Source organism: Podarcis vaucheri, assembly GCF_965113315.1.
Source record: "Podarcis vaucheri genome assembly, chromosome: 16".
Taxonomy (NCBI): domain Eukaryota; kingdom Metazoa; phylum Chordata; class Lepidosauria; order Squamata; family Lacertidae; genus Podarcis; species Podarcis vaucheri.
This window is the reverse complement of record NC_138754.1, coordinates 32,595,751-32,619,368: the sequence shown is the minus strand read 5'-3', so window position 1 is coordinate 32,619,368 and position 23,618 is coordinate 32,595,751. Positions and strand designations below refer to the sequence as shown.

Genomic DNA, 23,618 nt, shown 5'->3' with positions numbered 1-23,618 from the left:
GCACATTTAGGAGGACATGAGAGTTGGCCTTTTCCATCGCTGCTCCCAGATTGTGACACTCCCTTCCACCGGAGGCTCCTCTGGCCTCCTCTTTGTTTTCCTTTTGCCATCAGGCAAATACTGTTTTGTTCCCACAGGCCTTTGGCCACTAACTGGCTTTTGCGGCAGGGTCTTCTAAGGGTGAAGGGACGCGGGTGGCGCTGTGGGTTAAAACACAGAGCCTAGGACTTGCCGATCAGAAGGTCGGTGGTTCGAATCCCCGCGATGGGGTGAGCTCGGTCCCTGCTCCTGCCAACCTAGCAGTTTGAAAGCACGTCAAAGTGCAAGTAGATAAATAGGTACCGCTCTGGCGGGAAGGTAAACAGCGTTTCCGTGTGCTGCTCTGATTCACCAGAAGCGGCTTCGTCATGCTGGCCACATGACCCGGAAGTTGTACGCTGGCTCCCTCGGCCAATAAAGCAAGATGAGTGCCTCAACCCCAGAGTCCGCCGCAACTGGACCTAATGGTCAGGGGTCCCTTTACCTTTTACTTCTAAGGGTGGGTGGCGTAAATGGTTCTAAGTTGTTTTGATTTGGTGTTGGTTTTTTTATATGATAGCTTATTTAATTGTTCTTCAATATTTATAACGGATTGGTGTGCAATTCTGTGGCATCTTGTGAGCCACCTTAGGTTCCGTACTGGGAGAAAGGCAGGCTATAAATAAAATAAATAGTTTGTGGGGTTGCAAGCTGTAGTTTTACACTGAGGAGAAAAGAGATTGTAGAGGAGTTAGGGTGGGGTGGGGTTTTCTTTTTCAGTTGGGGGTGACATTTGTAGAAGATTATGCAAAAGCTGGATTTTAAGGAGGTACTGAAGAATCCTATGAACCTCATTTGATTTTCCAGTTCCTTGTGAAACCATCATTTTAAAATTATTATTTTTTAATCATTGTTTTTTGTTCAGGCTCTCAAAGAAAAGACGGAACTGCAAACCCAGCTTGCTGCGTTGAACATGAAGCTTCAGTCCCAGATGGAGCACAGTCAGAACAGCCAGCAGAAGCAAGACTCGCTGAACTCGGAGGTGGCCACTCTGAAGCAGTCTTGTTGGGACCTGGAAAGAGCCATGGCGGAACTTCAGACTGCCTTGGAGGCCAAGAATGCCAGCCTGGCTGCCTCCAACAATGACCTGCAGGTGGCAGAAGAGCAGTACCAAAGACTGATGGGGAAGGTGGAAGACATGCAGAAAAGTGTCCTCAGCAGGGATAGCACAGGTGAGTAGGTGCTGCTCTCTTTATTCTTAACAGTCATTATTTATCGAGCAGCACTTTGTAAATTTATTTAAAATATTTATTAAATGGCTTGATCTGAAAGGCCTCCCAGCAGTGTAGTAATAAAATGGCAGAGAAAACAAAGCTAAAATCTACAAATGTATGATAGATAGATAGATAGATAGATAGATAGATAGATAGATAGATGGACCCCTGACCATTAGGTCCAGTCGTGACCGACTCTGGGGTTGCAGCGCTCATCTCGCTTTATTGGCTGAGGGAGCTGGCGTACAGCTTCCGGGTCATGTGGCCAGCATGACTAAGCCGCTTCTGGTGAACCAGAGCAGCGCACGGAAACGCCGTTTACCTTCCTGCTGGAGTAGTACCTATTTATCTAATTGCACTTTGACGTGCTTTCGAACTACTAGGTTGGCAGGAGCAGGGACTGAGCAACGGGAGCTCACCCCGTCGCAGGGATTTGAACCGCTGACCTTCTGATCGGCAAGTCCTAGGCTCTGTGGTTTAACCCACAGCGCCACCTGTGTCCCTCAGATAGATAGATGCAAATAAATCTATAAAACCATCATCATTAAAGCAAAGGTAAGACCGATGAGGAGCTTTAAAAAATAAATATACAAACAGAAAAAATATTTTCAGCAGGTGCCTGAATCACTTTAGCGATCATAGATTTGTGTTGCCCTTTTCTGCAGCTTCTGCAGCTCTCCTGTAATCAGAGAGAGGCCTATATTGCAGTTGACTTAACTGCAACAAAGCATAAAACATGTAATCGAAAAACAGTAATTAAAAAAAGCGCCGCAACCCCAGAGTCGTTCACGACTAGACCTAACTGTCAGGGGTCCTTTACCTTTTAAGAACTACAGTAATTGTTTTTAAAGGTGGGGTGGAAATGTCTATAAAATTAGATGCTTGTTGCTTGATCGTTGCTGCTGATCGACCTTCATAACCTTTCAAATGATTTCCCTTGGCTTCTTAGTTCATGATCTCCGACAGCAGCTTTCCTCGTTGCAAAGTCAGCTCCAGCAAGTGCAACTGGACCGCACCACGTTGACCAATAAGCTGAAGTCGTCTCAAACAGAGATTGCGTCCCTGCAGAAAGTGCGGCACTGGTACCAGCAGCAGCTGGTTGTGGCCCAGGAGGCGAGGGTCAGGCTGCAGAGTGAGATGGCAAACATACAGGTAAGGGGGACTCTCCCTCGTTAGGCTCTGTGGCACTTCTCGGTGCACTTCAAGTTAGAAGAAGGGAGATTCTGACTAAACACACGGAAAAAACTTCTGGCAGTAAGAACTGTTCAGCAGTGGAACAGTCTCCCTCGGGAGGTTGTGGGCTCTCCTTCCTTGGAGGTTTTTAAGCGGAGGTTGGATGGCCATCTGTCACGGATGCTTTAGTTGAGATTCCTGCATTCATGGCCATCTTACCCATAGGCGCTAGGGGTGCGGGGCACCCGGGCGCCAGGCTCTCAGGAGCACCAGGCTGAGAGTCCGAGGCCCGAAGAATGGCAGATGAAGGTGATGGACTACATGGAATTGGCAGAAATGACTGGCAGAATCCGAGACCAGGGAGAAGAGTCGGTGAAAGAAGACTGGAAGAAATTCAAAGACTATTTGCAGAAATATTGTAAAATTAATGAATGTTAGAATGATGTTGGATAGAAATTAAGTGGTTTCCAGCAGCAATGCTTTAAGAGACATGAAGAAAAGGTTTATAAATGGGTAAAAGCTTAATGGCAAGGATTTGCTGAACTAACAAATTGAAGTGGAATACAAAAAAGGGAGGTATAGGAGGTCCGGGGAAATAAGTGTAAGAAAAATATGCAACGGAAAATTAAGGTGTTTTTAACTGTTTTTGTTTTGTATTTTTTCTTGTATTTTTTCATTTTTAGTGTAATATCTTAAAATTTTTAATAAATATCTTATATATAAAAAAAGAGAGAGTCCGAGTCTGAGGCGGCAGGCTCTTCTGCTGCGGCGGGCTCTTTGCCATGAGTTTGGGAGCGACCGGGCCAGCAAGACGCTGAGGTGGTCAGCTGGCTCCACCCTCCTGCGTGCCTGGGACTGGGCATCCTGGCAAGGGGGGGGCACCGTGCGGATCTTTGCACCCCGGTGCTTCATATGCTTAAGAGAGCCCTGCCTGCATTGCAGGGGATTGGGCCAGTTGACACTCAAGGTCCCTTCCAACTCTACAATTCTGTGATTCTATTTATTTGACACTTGGGGCCAAATTAGGCCACTGTGGAATTAGACAATTGGAGCCTTGCCGTCTAGAAACCTAAGATGTGGTGCAACCCTAGTTGGACACCCTGAAGATTATTTAATTAAGATGAGAGCCCCTTTACTCCTTCCTTTGTCAGGAGCCATGATTAGACAGGGAAGCCTCTGATTATCCATAGTTACCTGTTTTGTGTGGCCCAGCTTTGGAACAAGTTGGGCATTAAAATCATCACTAACCCATGGTTTAATATTGTGGCTTCTTCCGAAGCTGGTAACACATTTCCAAGATTGGACAAAATGAGGAACTATAGGCTTCATGGTTTAATCATGGCTTTAGGTGAAGAGAGGAGCAGAGAAGCTGTGCTGGCAGGGAAAAGATTCATGCATATCCGAGCTTCTTAAGAAGGTGAGAGATGGTTGTCCAGATTCAGTCAATTGGGAGCGGTGGTATCTGGCATTGGTCCTGATGTCATTCAAACATTTGGCAGCTAAAATCATGTGTTGAAAGGCCCACTGGAAAGGAATGTCTTCAGTTTCTGGCAGAAGACACTCAGAGAGGGAGCCTTGATCATGATGTTATTCCAAGTCCATGGAACCACCACAAAGAAAGCCCTGTCCATTGTTCCCGTCTCTCAAATATCGTGAGATGGCTCTGAGAGCAGGGCCTCTGAAGCACGTCCAATGAAATGAAATATTTGTATATTTCTTTGGAACAGAGGACATGAATCCTAACCCGACTGGTTCAGTTCCCTTCCCCTTTGAACTGCTGTTAACCAACATCTAGTATGGCTTTTTTTCTTTCCCCTTACTGTCTTCCACAGGCTGGTCAAATGACCCAGGTGGGCATGTTGGAACATCTCAAGTTGGAGAACGTAACACTCTCCCATCAGTTAACAGAGACTCAGCACAGGTCCATCAAAGAGAAGGAGCGTATAGCTACGCAGTTGCAAAATATTGAGGTAAACTTCATAGGAATTTTCTTTCAACTCTGTTAGTACTTCCTGGAATATGGGGATTACCGAAACTTCTGAATTGTAATAGCTTAAAATACGACAGTCAGCTTAGAATACTGCAGGAATGCTGCAGTCAGAAGCAGTGTCTGGGTGGAAATTGCTAAAATGTCCATTTTTTTGATGATTTTCCTTAAAAATAGCTGGGGGGCGGCGTGGTTGTTAAAACTCAACTTTGTCCAAAAAAGTTCAACAACTTTTATGTCTGGATTTTCACTTTTTGAAATACGGCAACCCTATCATAGCTACCTAAATATTTGTACCTATAATCTGAAAATTTCCTTTACTTGGAAGAAAGATATGCTTTAACCTTTTATTTTATTTTTAAAAAAAGTGCATTAGCCTAAAACACAAGCACGTAACAAGTGCTTGTTTGCATTCATTATAAGAGGCTGTACAGTTATGTATCAGTTGATGACATTTTGCATCTAAGGATGTCATTAGGGGGCTCTGAATACGAGTTGTGCTGGGAATTGCAAGTGGAGAGAGCGCTGTTGCATTCAGGCATTTGGTTGGCCGCTGTTGCAACAGAATCCTGGACTAGATGGGCCTTTGGCCTGATCCAACAGAATTCTTCTTATATCCTTATGGATTGCTGTGTCTTTGGGGCTCAAATCCGGGTCTGCCAGCAGCTGCTGTGGTGGTGCTGGGAGCCAAGTGCTAGTGCAGCTCACCAACTATATGGTGAAGGCACCTCAGTAACTCCTGCATGAAACCAAGTGGGCAGTTTTCCTGAGAAGATGCTGTCATTTCTTTGTGCTGAACTGCATACGGAAATTGCAAGTGTGTCTGGGAATATTAGAAGCAACACCAAATCAAACCATTTATTACGTTCATAGACCAGCATAAGTAGGGTGGGGAACAATCCTCTAAAATCTGTAAAACGTTTTGGAAAGCTAAATTGATTAAAACAGAAGGTATATATAAAAGACTATAAGAATCTAAAAGAAGCTAAAAGAATCTAAAAGAAGGGTTAGGAGCATTAAACGGACGTGGAAGAGCATAAAAGGATAGTATATAAAAGGCAATGGCTGTCAATTTACAAAGCGCTCTGATATGGGTGTTCATTAAATCTAGTTTGTGGCGCAAGTCATCATCCGACGAATTTTGAATGCTGCTACACAGAACCTGGCAACATTGTATGTTGTAGCAGGGTTGGTATCTGAAAGCAGCAGGGAGGTATAGAATTGTTCTGTGTGTCCTGGGTACTTATGGAGTACAGTGGTACCTTGGTTTAAGAACAGCTTAGTTTATGAACAACTTGGATTAAGAACGCTGCAAACCCGGAAGCAGGTGTTTTGGTTTGTGAACTTTGCCTTGGAAGCAGAACATGTTCCACTTTCTGTTGAGTGTGTTCCATTTGTAAATTGAGTCCTGTGCTGCTATGGGAAAGCATGCCTTGGTTTAAGAATGTTTTGGTTTAAGAACGGATTTCCGGAATGGATTAAGTTCATAGTGAGGAGCTGAGGCTAATACAAATGTCTCTGTAATATAGGCACTGGAGAAGCACATGCTCTATTGTTTCTATTTGTCCAGAATCGGAGGGGTCTTGTCTCACTGAGTAAGCAATCTTCCTGTATCGACCTTCAATGACAGACTAGGGGAGGGCATGACATCGTGCCAGGGTAAAGGCCCTCTGGTGCTTAGGGACTTCGAGATTAGTTAGATACGCCACACGGGAGGCAGAGTACCTGATGGATTCATTGGCCATAAAAGTTGGGGTCCTGGCTAGATCCAGTTGGCACTCTGTGTCTGCTACACATTGCTTAATGAGTGCTTTGGCTTGATCGTATCCCATACAGCCATGGATCACTGCCCTGTCGTGGCGAAGGGGCTTGAATAACTCAGAGAAGCTATGAGCTATGCTCTGCAGGGCCACCCAAGACAGACAGGTCATAGCCGAGAGTTTAGACTAAATGCGATCCACCTGGAGAAGGAACTGGCAGTCCACTCCAGTATTTTGCCAAGAAAACTCCATGGACATAAAAAAGGAGCAGCTTTGGGAAGAAAGTGAGAGTTTCCAAGGCATGCTCTGGTTCATGGGGTCACAGAGAGTCGAAGACGACTAAACAAAACAACAAAAATCCCTTACAGAGTAGAAGACTTGGAGAGAAGTCAGGTCTCTGAGATTTCAGTTGCCACTGCCTGCTTCTGTGTGGTTTGAAAATCATCATTCATAGTTAGTGGGGCAAGGCCAAGGGGAAATAAAGAAGCAACACCATTTTTCTGCCTCCCTGGGGCATTTGCAGTCTCAGTTTGCAGTACAGCATGTGGTGCAGTACAACACGTGGTTGTTCAGTTGCTAGCTTGCCCTCTGGTCTGAATATTTGTTAAATGAATAATAGGACAACCTTTTTGTAAAATACTTCCCCTGCCCCCCTGTACCACCCAAAAGAAATCAGAATGCACATTATTTATTGAATTTGGAGGGGGTAATGTGGTAAGTGAGTGATTTTTTTTGGAGCAGGTTCTGGATCATCTGAGTGGGAAATTAATTTGGGGTAACTTGGGGTTTAGTAATTGGACTGATTTGGGGTATCTGGGGTGGGGTTTAATTTAATGTTAAAAATATTTGGGGTGATGAATAAGTGGAAGATCAACCATATGTATAGCCTAACATCAACACTGGCCTGAAGAGTCATTTCTTCAGATCTCAGCAATCTTGATTAAGGTTACATAACTTATTAAGAGAATGACGGACTGGATTGTTTGATTCCCAAAACTCCTGCCTGTATTGTGTTGGCCACTTCCTCTTTCACTCATTAGATTTGTCTGCTTCTTCCTGACAGGCTGACATGTTAGACCAGGAAGCAGCCTTCTTGCAGATCCAAGAGGCTAAGACCATGGTGGAAGAGGACTTGCAGAGAAAACTGGAGGAGTTTGAGGATGAGAAGGAGCAGCTTCAGAAAATGGCGGATTCTGCAGCAATATTGGAGCAGGAGCTAGAGCAGGTATATGCAGCTGGTAGAGCAGAGCTTTTCACAGAAAGCTTAGCAAAAGCCTATTCCTAGTTTGCATCTTACGACTGGAGAGACACAAAACTGGAAGCAGGAGATGCAATCCAGCAAACAGGAGTTCTTTTTAAAGTGCTTTTGAAAATTCTGTTGAAAGGCAAATGCTGATCATGACGAGCCAGCTGTGAGGATAAGGTAGCTGCCTCCACCCGTCAACCAGCCATTTGGTAGTAGCAACAAAGGGCATTTTTATTTGAATACAGTTCTTCTCTCACTTTCCAATTCCCACCACTGCTGCTTCCTAGAGTCCCCCATCTATTAAAAGGTAAAGGACCCCTGACAGTTAAGTCCAGTTGTAGACACCTCTGGGGTTGCGGCGCTCATCTCGCTTTACTGGCTGAGGGAGCCAGCGTTTGTCTGCAGACAGTTTTTCCAGGTCATGTGGCCAGCATGACTAAGTCGCTTCTGGCGCAACAGAACACTGAAACCAGAGCAGCGCACGGAAACGCTGTTTACCTTCCTGCCGGAGTGGTACCTATTTATCTACTGGCACTTTTTTTTGTGTGGCGTGCTTTTGAACTGCAAGGTTGGCAGGAGCTGAGACCAAGAAATGGGAGCTCACCCCGTCACAGAGATTTGAACCGCCGACCTTCTGATCAGCAAGCCCAAGAGGCTCAGTGGTTTAGACCACAGCGCCACCTGTGTCCCCACAGCACCACCTGTGTCCCCCATCTATTACATGTCTACATTCCACATCATCCTTGTTTGCCTACCACACTGGTTTCAAATTCCAACCCCCTACTCCAAGCCGCATGAAAATTGCTGCAGATCTTGGGGGACCACTTATTTTTTTTGGGTCTGTTGTAGCAATTGCAATGCACTGTGCTAGATGCTGTAGGATTTTTAACTGTATTTTTTGTTACTTCTTTTGTTTCTTATATACAGTAACGTATTACACCTTATTTATTTATTTATGTATTGAATGTATATACCATCCTATACCCAGGGGTCTCAGGGCAGTTCACAGAATAAAATCAAGATATAAAACCACAAAATACATAATAAAAATAAAAACAACCCAATAGCGCCCCCCCCAAAAAAAACACATTTTGAACTGGCATAGGATGTAAACCAGATCAACCAAAGGTCTGGTTAAAAAGGAACATTTTTGCCTGGCGCCTAAAGGTGTATAATGAAGGCGCCAGGCAGATTTCCCTGGGAAGAGCATTTCACAGATGGGGAGCCACTGCAAAGAAGGCCTGTTCTTGTGTTGCCACCCTCCAGATCTCTCAAAGAGGAGGCACACGAAGGAGGGCCTCAGAAGATGATGTCAGGGTCCGGGTAGGTTCATATGGAAAGAGGTGGTCCTTGACGTATTTTGGTCCTGAGCCATTTAAGGCTCTATAGGCCCAGAAACTAATTGGTAGCCAGTGCAGTCGGACCAGGATCAGTGTAATATGCTCAAACTATTTTGCTCTGGTGAGTATCCTGGCCGCTGAATTCTATACCTTGACTTCCATAGAATGCAACACCAGGAAATGCTCTTTTCCTTCCTGCCGCTGACCTAATTCCTTGGATTGGGATAGCTAACTTGTTGGGAAACTGCCAGGGAGATATAGTCCATCATGGCCCCAAGCCGGCTGCTGGACGTCCATCGATCTCCCGTAGACAGGCAGATCCAGCAGTTAGCGACACGAAGCCTCAGAAATAGATTGCCACATTCCAGGCTTGTGCACACTGTTTATCAGCAGAAACACAGGCAGAAAGCTGCACCGCAGAAGAGCATATTTAGCATATTTACAGACTTTATTTAGCGTAGAACAGAACAAAGAAAAACATGACCGTTCTGAGTCAGTGTCTCCGACCGATTGCGAAAACGAAAGGAATAGCAAACATAAACATCCTGTGAACAGGACATGCGCAGACTCTGTGACTCACAAAGCCTGCTCCCTTTTAAGGTGGAACGGAAATATCCTAACAGTTCCCTCCAGATGGTTTTGGGTTACAACTCGCACCAGCCCTTGTCAGCATGGCCAGTAGCCATAGATGATGGGAGTTGTAGTCCAACAACGTCTCGGGGTACCATGCTAGCTACCTTTGCCATAGGTGATAGTACTCTAGGCTCAGGGATGAGGAACCTGTGCCTGCCTGGATGTTGTTGGTCTCCAGTTCCGTTCAGCCCCAGCCAGCATGGCAAACAGTCAAGGATGATGGGAGCTGTAGTCAGGCAACATCCAGAGGGTTCATGGGTTCCTCACTCCCACTCTATAGACCTTAAGTGCTGGGTATGTGATGTGTGCATTCGTAATGGGAGAAGACCCTAACACATTTTCCCTTCTATTCAGCTGAAATTGACGTTGCATCAACGAGATCTTCAGGTCGCGGCTTTGCAGCAGGAGCAGCTGGACCTCATGAAGCAGCTGACCGCCACCCAGGAGACTCTGCAGACCCGAGAGCAGTCACTGGGTGACCTCCAGGCACGTTACGATGAGCTGGAGGCCAGGCTGACGGAGTTGCAGGGGGAAGCCACCTCAAAAGACGACACTATCCAGTATTTGCAGAACGAGAAGATTGTCCTAGAGGTGGCTTTGCAGGTAGCAAAAGCCGGCAAAGAAGGACTCAAGGAAGGAGTCCAACATTTAGGAGAGAGCACTGAGGCGGCATCAGATGTCCTGGAGCAGCTGAGACAAGAAATAGTTGTAAAGTCAAGCCAGGTAATACACACTTCTTAATTGCGTTTCTGCTCTTTTATGCACTTATAATCATCAACACACCTGTAAGCCAGGGCAACGTGCACAGCAAGTGTTCACAAACCTTTTATATATATATTAAATATTTTTACTGGTTTTTAACATACAAAATTATAAAACATACCACACAATTTATCACAAATACATTCTTATTGGACTTCCATCAGCACCTCTGATAATCCTCCGTCTTAATCACTTCTTACGCATTTCCTAACTTAATATTGCCTTTACATCTCTTAACATACCATGTCTCCTTCTCCATTTTTGCAATATTTCTAATATCATTCCTCACAGAGCTTCTTGCAAAATTCACAAACCTTTTATAACAGGCATGGCCGATGTGGTGCCCTGCAGGTGTTATTGGACCACAATTCCCATTATAAAAAAACCTATTAATTAATTTATATGCCACTTATGTTCCAGAGTGGCTTTTAAGGAACTTTTCCCTTCTTTTCCCTGTTCTGGCTGTTGCTATTAAACAGCAGGTGCACTTTGGGATCATGTGCTGTAGAAATTACACCTGGGAAAATTCTTACTCTGGATGCCACAAAACTAGTTCACTTCTCTAGTCCTCGTCCAGAGCCCAAGTAATATTGCTATTATTATTCCACCCCGATAGGTAGAAAATCTCCAGCTTGAGAGTGCCAGTCTCAAGAAGCAAACCCAGAAGGTCAAGGAGCAGTTCCTTCAGCAAAAGGTGTGTGTCTATATAAGTGTTTTAAAATACCATATTTTTCTGTGTATATTTCCCATCTATTTTTGGGAACTCAATTTTAATAAAATGGGGGGAGATTGCACAGGGTTGTTCAGCTTTTTTTAGGGGGGATTGCCGAAAATCACTCGCACGCAATGCAAAATCCGCCTATCGCCTGTCCCCTCACCAGCAAAAGCTGCCAATCCCCCACCCAATTGCCGGAGCGTCAGCCAATCCACACCAGCCCTTGACGCAACAACCAATAACATGCCCAATAGCCACTGACAGACATGGCAGCAACCAATCAAACGTTCACCCTATTCACTACCCATGTATAAGACAACCCCCACTTTTAAGCATGATTTTAAAAGAAAATAACGTAGCCTTATACATGGAAAAGTATGGTAATAAAAATAAATAAATGACTCATAAGGATGTCAGCTTATGACTGGGGAACTTGGGGGTCGAAATATCACCCTCCAGGCCTTTCTGTCTGGCTCTCAGAACTCTTCACAGACCATACACCTCACCAACCTTACTTCTTTGCCTCCTTGAGTGCTTGAATATGTCCTTGAATCTGGATGGAGAATAGAGGTTTGTGTGTATGTGTGTGTCGAAACTTGCCTCCTTTACAAAGGCAAAAATTTCCAGTGGTTGCTCCACCCACTTTTGCCTGTGGCCACACCCACCAGTGGCATGCGGCCTTTGGAATATTGGCGAGAAGGGAATGTGGCTCTTGAGCTGAAAAGGGGTCAACACTCCTGCTGCAGTTTTATATAGTGGTACCTCGGGTTACATACACTTCAGGTTACACACTCCACTAAGCCAGAAATAGTGCTTCAGGTTAAGAGCTTTGCTTCAGGATAAGAACAGAAATCGGGCTCCGGCGGCGCGGCGGCAGCAGGAGGCCCCATTAGCTAAAGTGGTGCTTCAGGTTATGAACAGTTTCAGGTTAAGTACGGACCTCTGGAATGAATTAAGTACTTAACCCGAGGTACCACTGTATAGTGTAATTGCCAGAGTGGTGTAGTGGTTAAGAGCAATAGACTTGTAATCTGGGGAACCAGGTTCGCGTCTCCGCTCCTCCACATGCAGCTGCTGGGTGACCTTGGGCCAGTCACACTTCTCTGAAGTCTCTCAGCCCCACTCACCTCACAGAGTGTTTGTTGTGGGTGAGGAAGGGAAAGGAGATTGTTAGTCACTTTGAGACTCCTTTGGGTAGTGATAAAGCGGGATATCAAATCCAAACTATTCTTCTTCTAAAATGAGGACGCCCGTCTCTTAGTCCTGCCATCCTTACGTGCTCGCTTGGTAGGAACTTGGGAGAGGGCCTTTTCGGTGTCTGCTCCCACATGCAGGCAACTCCCTCCCGAGAGAATCTAGACTGGCTCCCTCCTTCACCGGCAGGTGAACACTTTCTTGTTCCAACAGGCTTTTGGTAACTGACTGCTTTTAACGAAAGGGTTGGTGCCGTGCTGTCTCTATTGTAATTATTGGTTTGGTTTTAATATGTTTTGTATACATATATTTTATCAATTTTTAAAAATGGTTTCCCCCCGTGTTTTTTAGTGGGTCTTATTTTTAACTGTAAGCCTCCTTGAGTCCCATCAGGGGAAAAGGCGGGGTGTAAATAAATATGTGGGGGATGCGGGTGGCGCTGTGGTTTAAACCACAGAGCCTAGGGCTTGCCTATCAGAAGGTCAGCAGTTCGAATCCCTGCGACGGGGTGAGCTCCCGTTGTTCAGTCCCTGCTCCTGCCAACCTAGCAGTTCGAAAGCACGTCAAAGTGCAAGTAGATAAATAGGTACCACTCCAGCGGGAAGATAAATGGCATTTCCGTGCGCTGCTCTGGTTCGCCAGAAGCGGCTTAGTCATGCTGGCCACATGACCTGGAAGCTGTACTCCCTCAGCCAGTAAAGCGAGATGAGCGTCGCAACCCCAGAGTCGGCCACGACTGGACCTAATGGTCAGGGGTCCCTTTACCTTTAAATAAATATGTAATGATATATAATGATAATGATAATAATAAAGCTAAGCATATCAATTTTTTCCCCAGGTGATGGTGGAAGCTTACCGGAGAGATGCAAATTCAAAGGATCAGCTGATCAGTGAACTGAAGTCCACCAAGAAAAGGCTGGACTCTGAAGTGAAAGAGTTAAGACGGGAGCTGCTCCAGCTTCAGGGTGAAAAGAAATCCGTGGAGGTTGAGAACTCGAGGCTGGGCAAGGAAGTGTCTCGAGTTCAGCAGCAGATGGAGGAATTGGAAAGCCAGTTGCAAGCAGTCCAAAGAGAGCGAGATGACATGGAGAGAGAGTTGCAGGTGCAGATGAAGCCTTTGTTGTCCTTCTTAACGTCCGTAATAATGATTTGGATCAGCCTGTTGGACAGTAGCTATGCTGTGGACATTTGTTTGGAGGGCAACAAGCCCTCCATCCCTGGTAAACTGTGATGGGAATGAGCCTAGTCTTTCCCAAAGCTCTCATGATCTCCTGCTTCTCCCTTCAGCATGGCCACAATGGGGATATCATAAGCTTTTACTTCCTTTACAATCATTGTTTAGTGTACTATTTGAAACCTGTTTTATGAGCGATGGTGAACTCTCCTTCCTTGGAGGTCTTTAAGCAGTGGTTGGGGGTCCATCTGTCATATATGATTTCGTTGAGATTGCTGGATTGCAGGGGGTTGGCCTAGATGTCCCTCGGGGTTCCTTCCAACTCTACAAATCTATGATTAATATATTCAACAATGTATTATTTGAAGTCAGCCAAATGTGGCTTGAAGTTGCCTTGTTTCAGGATAAACCATTGTTAAATTTAACCACGGTTCAGCTGGCAAAACAAGCCGTGGTTCATTAAAAAACCACAAGTGAGACCTTCCTAATTCCTCGTGCCTGCAATGGAGTAGGATGGAGGGGAAGGACAGAACTATGAGACTAGGGGAAAGCAAGGCTCATTCCCATCATGATAAACTATGGTTTATAATGACAGTGCTGCCAGAACATTAACCTGCATAGATGTTGGAGTGATCTAGAAAGGCAGTTCATAAATTACCATCCCAGAGTACAGTGGTGCCCCGCAAGACGAATGCCTCGCAAGACGGAAAACTCGCTAGACGAAAGAGTTTTCCGTTTTGGAGGTGCTTCGCAAAATGAATCTCCTATGGGCTTGCTTCGCAAGACGAAAATGTCTTGCGAGTTCCTGCGTTCCCCCCCCCTTACCCCCCTTTTTCTAAGCCGCTAAGCCGCTTATCAGCTGATCCGATAAGCCGCTAATAGCGCTAATCCGCTAATCCATCAGTGGGCTTGCTTCGCAAGACGAAGAAACCGCTAGACTAAGAGAATCACAGAACAGATTCTTTTCGTCTTGCGAGGCACCACTGTAAATTGGATTGTTTGTGGGGCATAAAAGGTCCACGATATAGTTTTGTTTGAGTTCACCCACTGAATGTGTTGCCTTTCCAAGTATATAAAATTAAGACTTTTTTATTAGAGAAGAGCATGTAGCTTATAGTTCTCCTGTCCTGCCTTTCAGACTTTGCAGTTTGACAGAGAACAGATGTCTGCTCTAGCTGAAATGAATGAAGTATTAAAACGGCAGGTTGACGAAATGCAGCAGGAAACCAAAATGTGAGTATGACAGATTATGCCTTGCCTAGAATAGCCACAGCAACTAGTACTCATTGATTTTGTTCATCAAGTGCCTATGGGGGGGAAGGGGGGGTCTACAATCTATTAATGGGGGCATAGTCTTCTTTTTGCCTTTTATCTGGATTTCTGATTCCTATAGCATTGATGTCATTTGTCACTTAATGGTAATCTAAGAACAATGCAGCACAAAATTAGTTTTTGACATGTTGGGATCACAAACATGCACTATTTATATGGGAGTTTCTCTTTTAATTAAAGGTAAATGAGTAGTTTGAAGTAGCTTCAATTGCCTTTAAAATAAGATAAGTTTTTCTTGCCCAGTGAGACTAAATATGTATGTAAGGCAGATTAAAAAGCATTAAAGCCGAAAGAGTGGCTTTGATTCTTACAATATGCCTTTGTCTAATTGTGTGGTATGATTAATTTGCTTGCCTGTGTTAATGCGGTGCATGTTTGTGATCCCATTTGCTACTTAATCCTCTTTAGTACCAAACTACAGTGGAATTATTGTTGGGAACATTGCCAACGTTCTGCTTTTAATGCTGTTTGTTCTTTAGCATATGCTGTGTACCACTGATGTCATATCGGTCTTCTGGGTCAGATTCAGGTTGGATTAAATTTAGAGTGATAGCCAATGTCTTAAGTAGACTCCCCCCCCCCCCGCCCCCCCAGCGGGGGACCAGCTCTGTTGCAACATCCTTGATGCAAAATGTGACAGGCTTTGGATAGTCCTTAAGCTAGCAGTTCGGAATACAGACTGATCTGACTTAAGGGATATAGCCCATTGGAAAGTTCTCCTGTGGGGCTTAATGCAGTCCCGCTTTCAATGAGGCTTGGGCATGAGCTTGTGTAGTAGAGTGGCTAGACTAGGCCCTAGGAGGCCATGGTTCAATTCAACCCTTGGCCATGAAGCTCACTGGGTGACCTTGGGCAAATCACTGCTTCTTGCCCTAACCGTACATCATAGGGTAGTTGTGCGGATTAAATGAAGAGGGACTTTGAGAGAGTAATTCCTATCATTTCCCTAGTTATTGTGCTGTTGGGTTTATTTCAGAGTTTCCTGCCTATTTCCCACTTTGCCCATTTCACTTAATTAACAGTTGAAAGAGAACATGATGCTAGTGAACAATGACTAAGACTGGTAATTTTTGTCTGCCTTCTGTCTCCAACTTATCCCACCGTTATAATAAATAATAATAATAATAATAATAATAATAATAATAATAATAATAATAATAATAATAATTTTGATGGCACTCATTCAGGTGTTAAGTAGATTTTAAGGGTAGCTAGATTTATGCCTGCTGACCTTTATGCAAGGCATGAGAATCTCAGGATGTTTCTAAATGCTCTCCAGGTTACATTTTTTGAGATCAGACTGGTACCAGGGCCAGGAAAGTTTGTAATGGCGGGTCCCCTGTTTATTATGTCAACTTTTTATAAACCATAGAATAAGTTGAGATTGAAACGTGCTTATTTGCATCATGGAAGAGTGTATAGCTGGCTGGAACCTTTAAATGTCCAGAAAGCGAGGTCCTACTTGTTCATCTTAATGTGGAGTTTTTGAGGTAGTTTTTTGATATAACTTTCAAAAAAAATTACTTTCAGGGCCTTTACTGAACAGAAGCAAAAAATGAAAAGACTGGGCTCAGATTTGAGCACAGCACAGAAGGAGATGAAAGCAAAACACAAAGCTTACGAGAATGCAGTTGGGATCCTCAGTCGCCGTCTACAGGAAGCCCTCTCGGCAAAAGAATCGTCTGAAGCAGAACTGGCCAAGTTGAAGGCACAAATCTCTGACAGTGAAAACAGCCAGGCTGGCCTAGTAAGCAAAATTCCTGAGCAGGCCTAACTTCACTCACTTAAAACAGGAATGGGGAACTGGATCTGGCCCAGTGAGTCAGTTGTCTATCCCCTTCCCTCACTGGAGACCACTGGTGGGTGAGGGCACCCACCTGACGTCTGGAAGACATCAGGTGACCCATGGGGGGGGCTGCACAGTTTGAAATCAAACAGTTTGGGCAGATGTGCAGCCCGCAAATGTCTTGAAGCTGTTTGCAAGACCCAGTAATCATTGAGTTTTAGAGAGCTCTTTCAGAGTGCCTTTCCAAGTGCTCTGCAAGTTCTGAGGATCAGCTCATTGCTGGATTTTGCAGAGTGATTTGTGATGGACTCTGCACAACCCAACGATCAACTTATGGTAAGCCTCTGCTGAGTGCTTTGCACAGGGCCTGCAAAACCCCTTTTGGCTGAGCCATATATATCATATATATGATGGCAAGGGGTGTGGCACCGCCGAAATGGCCTTGTGGGGCCTAATGTTGCTTGTGGGGCCAATGTTCCACACCCAAACTTTAAGCAATTGAATTCCTACCCCAACTGAGATGCCTAACTAGACTTACTTTGTCTTTTCGCCTTCAGGAAAGGATTCAGGCTCTGGAGACAGAACTGGAGGTTCTCGGCCACAGTAAGATGGTTCTAGAAAAGGAACTGCAAGAAGTGATCTCGCTCACCAGCCAGGAACTGGAGGAGTACAGAGAGAAAGTCCTTGAACTTGAGGACGAGGTAATTGTGTTGGCTTCTTGTTATCATATATCTCCTTGATGTGGTGCTGCTTCTGTAGGCTGGATGCCTGTAACTAGTTCCTGAGGATCAGCAATGGCCTAGATCTGTCTGGCAGATCTGGCAGACTGGTGCAGAAACTGACCTATGAACTACAGCAGTTATGTGGAATATATCTCAGCCAAAGGGCCACATTCCTTTCTGGGCAACCTTCTGGGCCCTGCATGCCCGTGGTGGGCAGGGCCAGAGGCAAAAGTGGGTGGAGCCATGAATGTACATGTTAGCGTTTGTACAGAAGGCAAATAACAAAAACAACAACAACAACACTATTATTATTTGTACCCCACCCATCGGACTGGGTTGCCCCAGCCACTCGGGGAGGCTTCCAATATATACAGTCATACCTCAGGTTACAGACGCTTCAGGTTGTGGTTTTTTTTTGGGTTACGGACGCACCGAAACCCAGAAGCACCGGAATGAGTTACTTCCGGGTTTCGGCGGTCGCGCATACCCAGAAGCGCTAAATTGCGCTTTGCTCATGCGCAGAAGCGCTGACTGACAACCTGCGCATGCGCAGATGCGGGAGCTGCAGATTGCGAACGTGCCCCTCGCACGGATCACGTTCGCAACCCGAGCGTCCACTGTATATAAAAATAATGAAACATTCAATATGAAAAAACTTCCGTATACAGTATATGCCCCTCTCTATCTAGGCAAAAATGAGGCATTATCAGATTTTAAGGATACCTTCCAGCCAGAAACACTCAAGGCCAGGCCAGTAAGGTGTGTGGCCTTGGGAAAGTACTGAGGGTCAGATGGAGAGACTTGGAAGGCTGCATTTGGTTCCTCTGCCTGAGGTTCTCAACCCCAGAACTATGGAGCTCTGGTTCAAATTTCACCTCTGCCATGAGCTCACTCTGCCATTGCTGGCACAGAAGGTCAACAGCGTTGGGCACCTGCTAAGGCCCATGCAGGGGTGGACTTTGGTAATCTTTTGTAATATGGCGCCCCGTGCGAGGCCAAAATTTGGTGCCCCCAAATGGATCTTCTCAGTTATGGGTTTTCTCAATTTTGCTCCCCCTCGGCTTGGTGCCCTGTGCCACCCACTGCCCATGTTCCACCAGGGCCCTACTGCCGTTTCCCAGCAGCCTCCTTGCTCTTCTGCCACTGCTATTCTTCTTTGCCCGCTATGCACCTGCTCTCTCCAAATGAATATAACCTCTGTGTGCTTTTCCCTGCCCTATCTCTCCCCTGGGAGGCGAGTGCCTGTTCAGGCCAAGAGGAGGAGGAAGGTAAATATGCAGCAGTAACAGCAACCAGCAGGAGGGCCCCCCTGCTAAGAGAGTCTCTTGCCCAAGGGAACTTGCACTGCCTTTGGCAAATCTATGCTTTACAAGTCCCTTCTGCAGTATGGGGGCAATCCTGCTCTGCCTTCCAGCATTGTTACATTACAATAACGTCGTATATGTCAAGCATCTTGAACACTGAAAAAAGCTGTACAAATGCTTGTTGTTGTAATGCCATATGGGTTCAAGGCCTCACAGATTCCTTAGCCCTCTGGTTAATGCACGATAGCCAGTGCAACATGAGGCACTACAATGCTCTAGACTGGGCATTGATTTGTGAGTTTTGCCGTGCGGGAAGCTCAGCTGTGCAGCATAGGACAACATCAAAATGAATGCAGATGATGTAAGGACATCCTCCTTCAGGTCCAGACAGAACCAGATTTGCGGGTGTATCAGCTGAAGTAAACCTGATGCAACAGCTGTACCTTAAATTGTTTTGACCAGGATGCCTCCAGGGTCTGCAGCTACACACAACACTTCTCAACTCTGCAGTTACACAAATATGCTCATTATCTTGCTTTCCTCCTCCAGGGAGAGGTGATTTTCTTATAACGCGTGATAATTTTTGAGTTGAAAACACTGGAAATTTCTACAGCCCATTTAAAAAGTAGGAACTCCACAGCGGACTGTCCCAAACCATCTATTAGATTTGTATTTAAACAACCTGAAAAGCTTGGTTGAAAAAACCAATTAATTCCTCCATGCTGTGCAAGTATGTGGGCAAGTAAGGTGATAGTATTCTAAATGGATACAAGTCTGGAATACAGTTTGATTGTTTTACTTCACTAGCTATATTTCTGTACCACCCTTTAGCCAAAAAAAAGATATCTGGGCAATGCACAGACAAAAGGTGGAACCAAGAAGTGAAGCAAACAAATGAACAAACAAACATAGTCATACCTCAGTTGGTTGGAGCCTGGTGCTGATAACACCAGGGTTACAGGGTTGATTCCCATAAGGGACAACTGCATATTCCTGCATTGCAGAGGTTTGGGCTAGATCAGGCATCCCCAAACTCAGCCCTCCAGATGTTTTGGGACTACAATTCCCATCATCCCTGACCACTGGTCCTGTTGGCTAGGGATGATGGGAGTTGTAGTCCCAAAACATATGGAGGGCCAAGTTTGGGGATGCCTGGGCTAGATAATCCTCTGGGTCCCTTCCAACTCTATGATTCTAGTGTTGTATCCAACTTAGTCCTACTCAGAAAAGACCCATTGACATTACTGGATGTAAGTCATGCCCATTACTTTCAGTGGGTCTCCTGTGAGTAAAGAGCCTGCTGGATCAGACCAATTGCCCATCCAGTCCGGCATCCTGTTTTCCCAGTGGCCTTCCAGATGCCCTTGGGAAGACTGCAAGCAGGACCTGGGTGCAACACCACTCTCTCCTCCTGTGGTTCCTATCAGCTGGTGTTCAGAAGCATCCTGCCTCCAACTATAGTGGTAGCGTTGGGTATAAAACAGCATCTGAATAAAGCCAGCAACAGAAATAAAGCAAAGAACTTTAAAAGCACAAAAAAATGAATGCAGAAAGGTTTTAATCTGTACTAGATCATAGAATCATAGAATCATAGAGTTGGAAGAGACCACAAGGGCCATCGAGTCCAACCCCCTGCCAAGCAGGAAACACCATCAGAGCACTCCTGACATATGGTTGTCAAGCCTCTGCTTAAAGACCTCCAAAAAAGGAGACTCCACCACACTCCTTGGCAGCAAATTCCACTGTTGAACAGCTCTTACTGTCAGGAAGTTCTTCCTAATGTTTAGGTGGAATCTTCTTTCTTGTAGTTTGGATCCATTGCTCCGTGTCCGCTTCTCTGGAGCAGCAGAAAACAACCTTTCTCCCTCCTCTATGTGACATCCTTTTATATATTTGAACATGGCTATCATATCACCCCTTAACCTCCTCTTCTCCAGGCTAAACATGCCCAGCTCCCTTAGCCGTTCCTCATAAGGCATCGTTTCCAGGCCTTTGACCATTTTGGTTGCCCTCCTCTGGACACGTTCCAGTTTGTCAGTGTCCTTCTTGAATTGTGGTGCCCAGAACTGGACACAGTACTCCAGGTGAGGTCTGACCAGAGCAGAATACAGTGGCACTATTACTTCCCTTGATCTAGATGCTATACTCCTATTGATGCAGCCCAGATGAGCCTCTCTGGACAGCACATTCCAAAACTAGGTGCCACTACTGAAAAGACCCTCTCCCTAGAAGCCATCTGACAGGTATTTGAGCAGAAGGGCCTCTGAAGATGACTTTAGGGTCTGGGAACTTCATCGGTTTATAGTGTTTCTTCATTGTTTGCTACTCAGTGACATTCAGTGAGCCTGCAAAGTGATTCCTTGTGGTGGCTGCAGTAATTGTTCCTATTGTTCATTTAGCTTCAGGAAGCCAGGGGCTTCCGGAGAAAGATAAAGCGACTGGAAGAGATGAACAAGAAGCTCTCCCTTGAGCTGGAGCACGAACGCGGGAAGCTCACTGGCCTCGGCCAGTCCAACGCAGCTCTGCGGGAACACAACCGAATCCTCGAAGCAGCGCTGGCAAAGAGAGAGGCGGACCTGGTGCAGCTGAATCTTCAGGTACTCTGAGACGTTTCTGCCTGGGCTGGTGCTGTAAATCGGTTCCAGTTCCTTAGGCTCTCATTCATTTTGGTCTGCAGTCTGTGAATATTACATAGGAGGGATGTATCATATTGGAGGGACACGGGAAAGGGCCTTCTTGGTGGCTGCTCCCAGGCTCTGGAACTCCCTCCCTGGAGAAGTTAGACTGGCTCCCTCCTTGTTGTTCTTCCGCTGACCAGTGAAGACCTTCTTGTTCCAACTTGGGAACTGACTGCTTTCAATGAAGGGCTGGTGCTGTGCTGTTTTTATTGTAATTATTTGTCTGTTTAAAGCAGATTGTATATAGTTTTAATAATTTCAATGTTTAATTCCGTTTTTCTAGTGGTTCTTGTTTTTATCTGTATGCTGCCTTGAGTCCCGTCAGGGAAAAAACAGGGGATAAACACACAAAAACACACATTTGTACACCATTTAATCACTGTCAGCTCTAAGTGGTGCACAAGAGGCTCAATACACCAAGACTAAAAATGAGCTAAAACTCATTATAAAATCAGAGTTTGATTAAAAAGCCTGCTGGAAAGGACTTGAAATCAACCTCAACAGGAAGAGAGTTTCACAAAACTGGTCCCACAGTCCTGAATGCACAGCTCCTTGTCACTATGAACTGTACATCTGAACCATGGGGAATGTAGTTTGTTAAGGTTTCCAAGAGTTGTTCAGAGACCCCTGTTCCCTTCACCGAGCTACAATTCCCAGAGTGGTTTAACAGCCAATCCCTCTTCCCAGGGTGCTGTGGGAACTGTAGCTCTGTGAGGGGAATGGGAGTCTCAGAACAACTCTCGGAAACCTTAACAAACCACACTTCCCATGATTCTTTGGGAGAATCATTGACTTTTCCAAGTGGTATGTTGACTTTTCCAAGGATGATGCTGCTTTGAAGAGCATGTGGTGCCTCAGTTAAGCACACGTGATTTCAGAAATCATCAGCCAATGCAGTGAGCAAGCCCAAGGACACCAGCTTTAAGTCCTTTGTATCGGGAGGGTTCACCTTGTGGGTTTTGTTGATGGCCCAGGTCCAGGCAGTTCTGAAGCGCAAAGAGGAGGAAGACCAGCAAATGAAGCAACTAATCCAAGCCTTGAAGACGGCCTTGGAAAAGGAGAAGACAAAGGTCAACAGCCTTAAAGAACAGGTAACAACTGGTGTGTGGGTGTGGGTGTTACTTTTCACCATGAGCATTTTAAGACTTGCCTGCGCACAGTGGCGTAGCGTGGGGGGTGCAGGGGGGCTGGCCGCACTGGGCACAACATCTGGGGGTTAGGGTTAGGGTGTGCAAATCCACGGGTTAGGGGGCGCAAATCCACAGGTTAGGGGGCGCAAATTACTTGCCTTGCCCCGGGTGCTGACAACCCACGCTACGTCACTGCCTGCAAACTGGGCAGAGGGCCCTGTGTGTGGTATGCATATAAATGAGCAGCAGCCATTAAGGACTGTTGCATGATTATGGTTCAATGGCAATGAGCTGTGAAGCCCTCCATTTCAGATCTTGGCTGAAGCCACAGGCTCAGTGGGTGGCCTCTGATACGCTAAGACCTCCCTAGTCCCTATTTCTATCTGCAGCAGGAGGATGCCAAAATTGTCACATGACAGGTTTTTGCTATGATTGCCATGGTAGTGCATGTAAGTTTTTGGACTACAATTCCCATCAGCCCCAGCCAGTTGTCTGGGATGGGGGGAGTTGTAGTCCAGCAACATCTGGAGGGCCAAAGGCTCCCCAGCCTGGGAGGGGAGAGAGAGAAACCGCAGGTGCCCAGTAATAAAGATGGAGAAGGGGCAATCTTTAGTTGTAGGCTTGTGGTCCTTAAACAGAGATGTAGCACACATGGACGAAAGGGTGAGGGAAATGGATGGGGTAGGATGGCGGAGATAGAATGATCGATACACTGATGCTCTTTGCTGCTATAGGTTGCAACAGTCAAAGTTGAGGCAGCGCATAATCGCCGTCATTATAAAGCAGCTGCCCTTGAACTTGGCGAGGTGAAACGAGAGCTGCAGGCCAAAGAAGTCCTCATCCGGGCCCTTCAGGCTGAAGTGGACAAACTGCAGTGAGTATCACAAGGAAACTGAAACTATATTTCTATTAAAAATATATATAGTTTGTTTTTTTTGGACTATATATATATATATATATATATATATATATGCAGGTTTTGGTGTCTTCGGGTGTCTTCCCGTGTAAGAGTCGGGGTGTCTGTGCGACGTTTCGACGAGGTCTCACTCGTCATCTTCAGGCTGGTGCTTTCGGCTTCTTGTTCCAGTAACAAGAAGCCGAAAGCACCAGCCTGAAGATGACGAGTGAGACCTCGTCGAAACGTCGCACAGACACCCCGACTCTTACACGGGAAGACACCCGAAGACACCAAAACCTGCATTCCTGTACCCGTGAAAATCTACGAAAGCATATATATATATATATATATATATATATATATATATGGAGGAATTGCAAGGCCTCCTCATGGGTTAACCATGAATGAAGGACAAACAGATGAATACAGTGGTACCTCAGGTTACATACGCTTCAGGTTACAGACTCCGCTAACCCAGAAATATTACCTCAG

General features: G+C 45.6%; 1 protein-coding gene across 7 annotated transcripts in view; it reads left to right on the top strand.

Annotated features, from left to right (window-relative positions):
- GOLGA3 (golgin A3) overlaps positions 1 to 23,618 on the top strand; it is a 53,309-nt gene that overhangs the window by 15,888 nt on the left and 13,803 nt on the right. For all 7 annotated transcript variants that reach the window (XM_082203005.1, XM_082203004.1, XM_082203010.1 and 4 more), the window contains 13 exons: positions 944 to 1,250; positions 2,242 to 2,444; positions 4,298 to 4,435; positions 7,276 to 7,437; positions 9,786 to 10,154; positions 10,810 to 10,887; positions 12,941 to 13,204; positions 14,415 to 14,509; positions 16,139 to 16,355; positions 16,952 to 17,095; positions 20,820 to 21,017; positions 22,073 to 22,189; positions 22,963 to 23,102. In XM_082203005.1, coding sequence (XP_082059131.1) covers positions 944 to 1,250; positions 2,242 to 2,444; positions 4,298 to 4,435; positions 7,276 to 7,437; positions 9,786 to 10,154; positions 10,810 to 10,887; positions 12,941 to 13,204; positions 14,415 to 14,509; positions 16,139 to 16,355; positions 16,952 to 17,095; positions 20,820 to 21,017; positions 22,073 to 22,189; positions 22,963 to 23,102 — 2,432 coding nt within the window. The remainder of the gene's footprint in view (positions 1 to 943; positions 1,251 to 2,241; positions 2,445 to 4,297; positions 4,436 to 7,275; positions 7,438 to 9,785; positions 10,155 to 10,809; positions 10,888 to 12,940; positions 13,205 to 14,414; positions 14,510 to 16,138; positions 16,356 to 16,951; positions 17,096 to 20,819; positions 21,018 to 22,072; positions 22,190 to 22,962; positions 23,103 to 23,618) is intronic.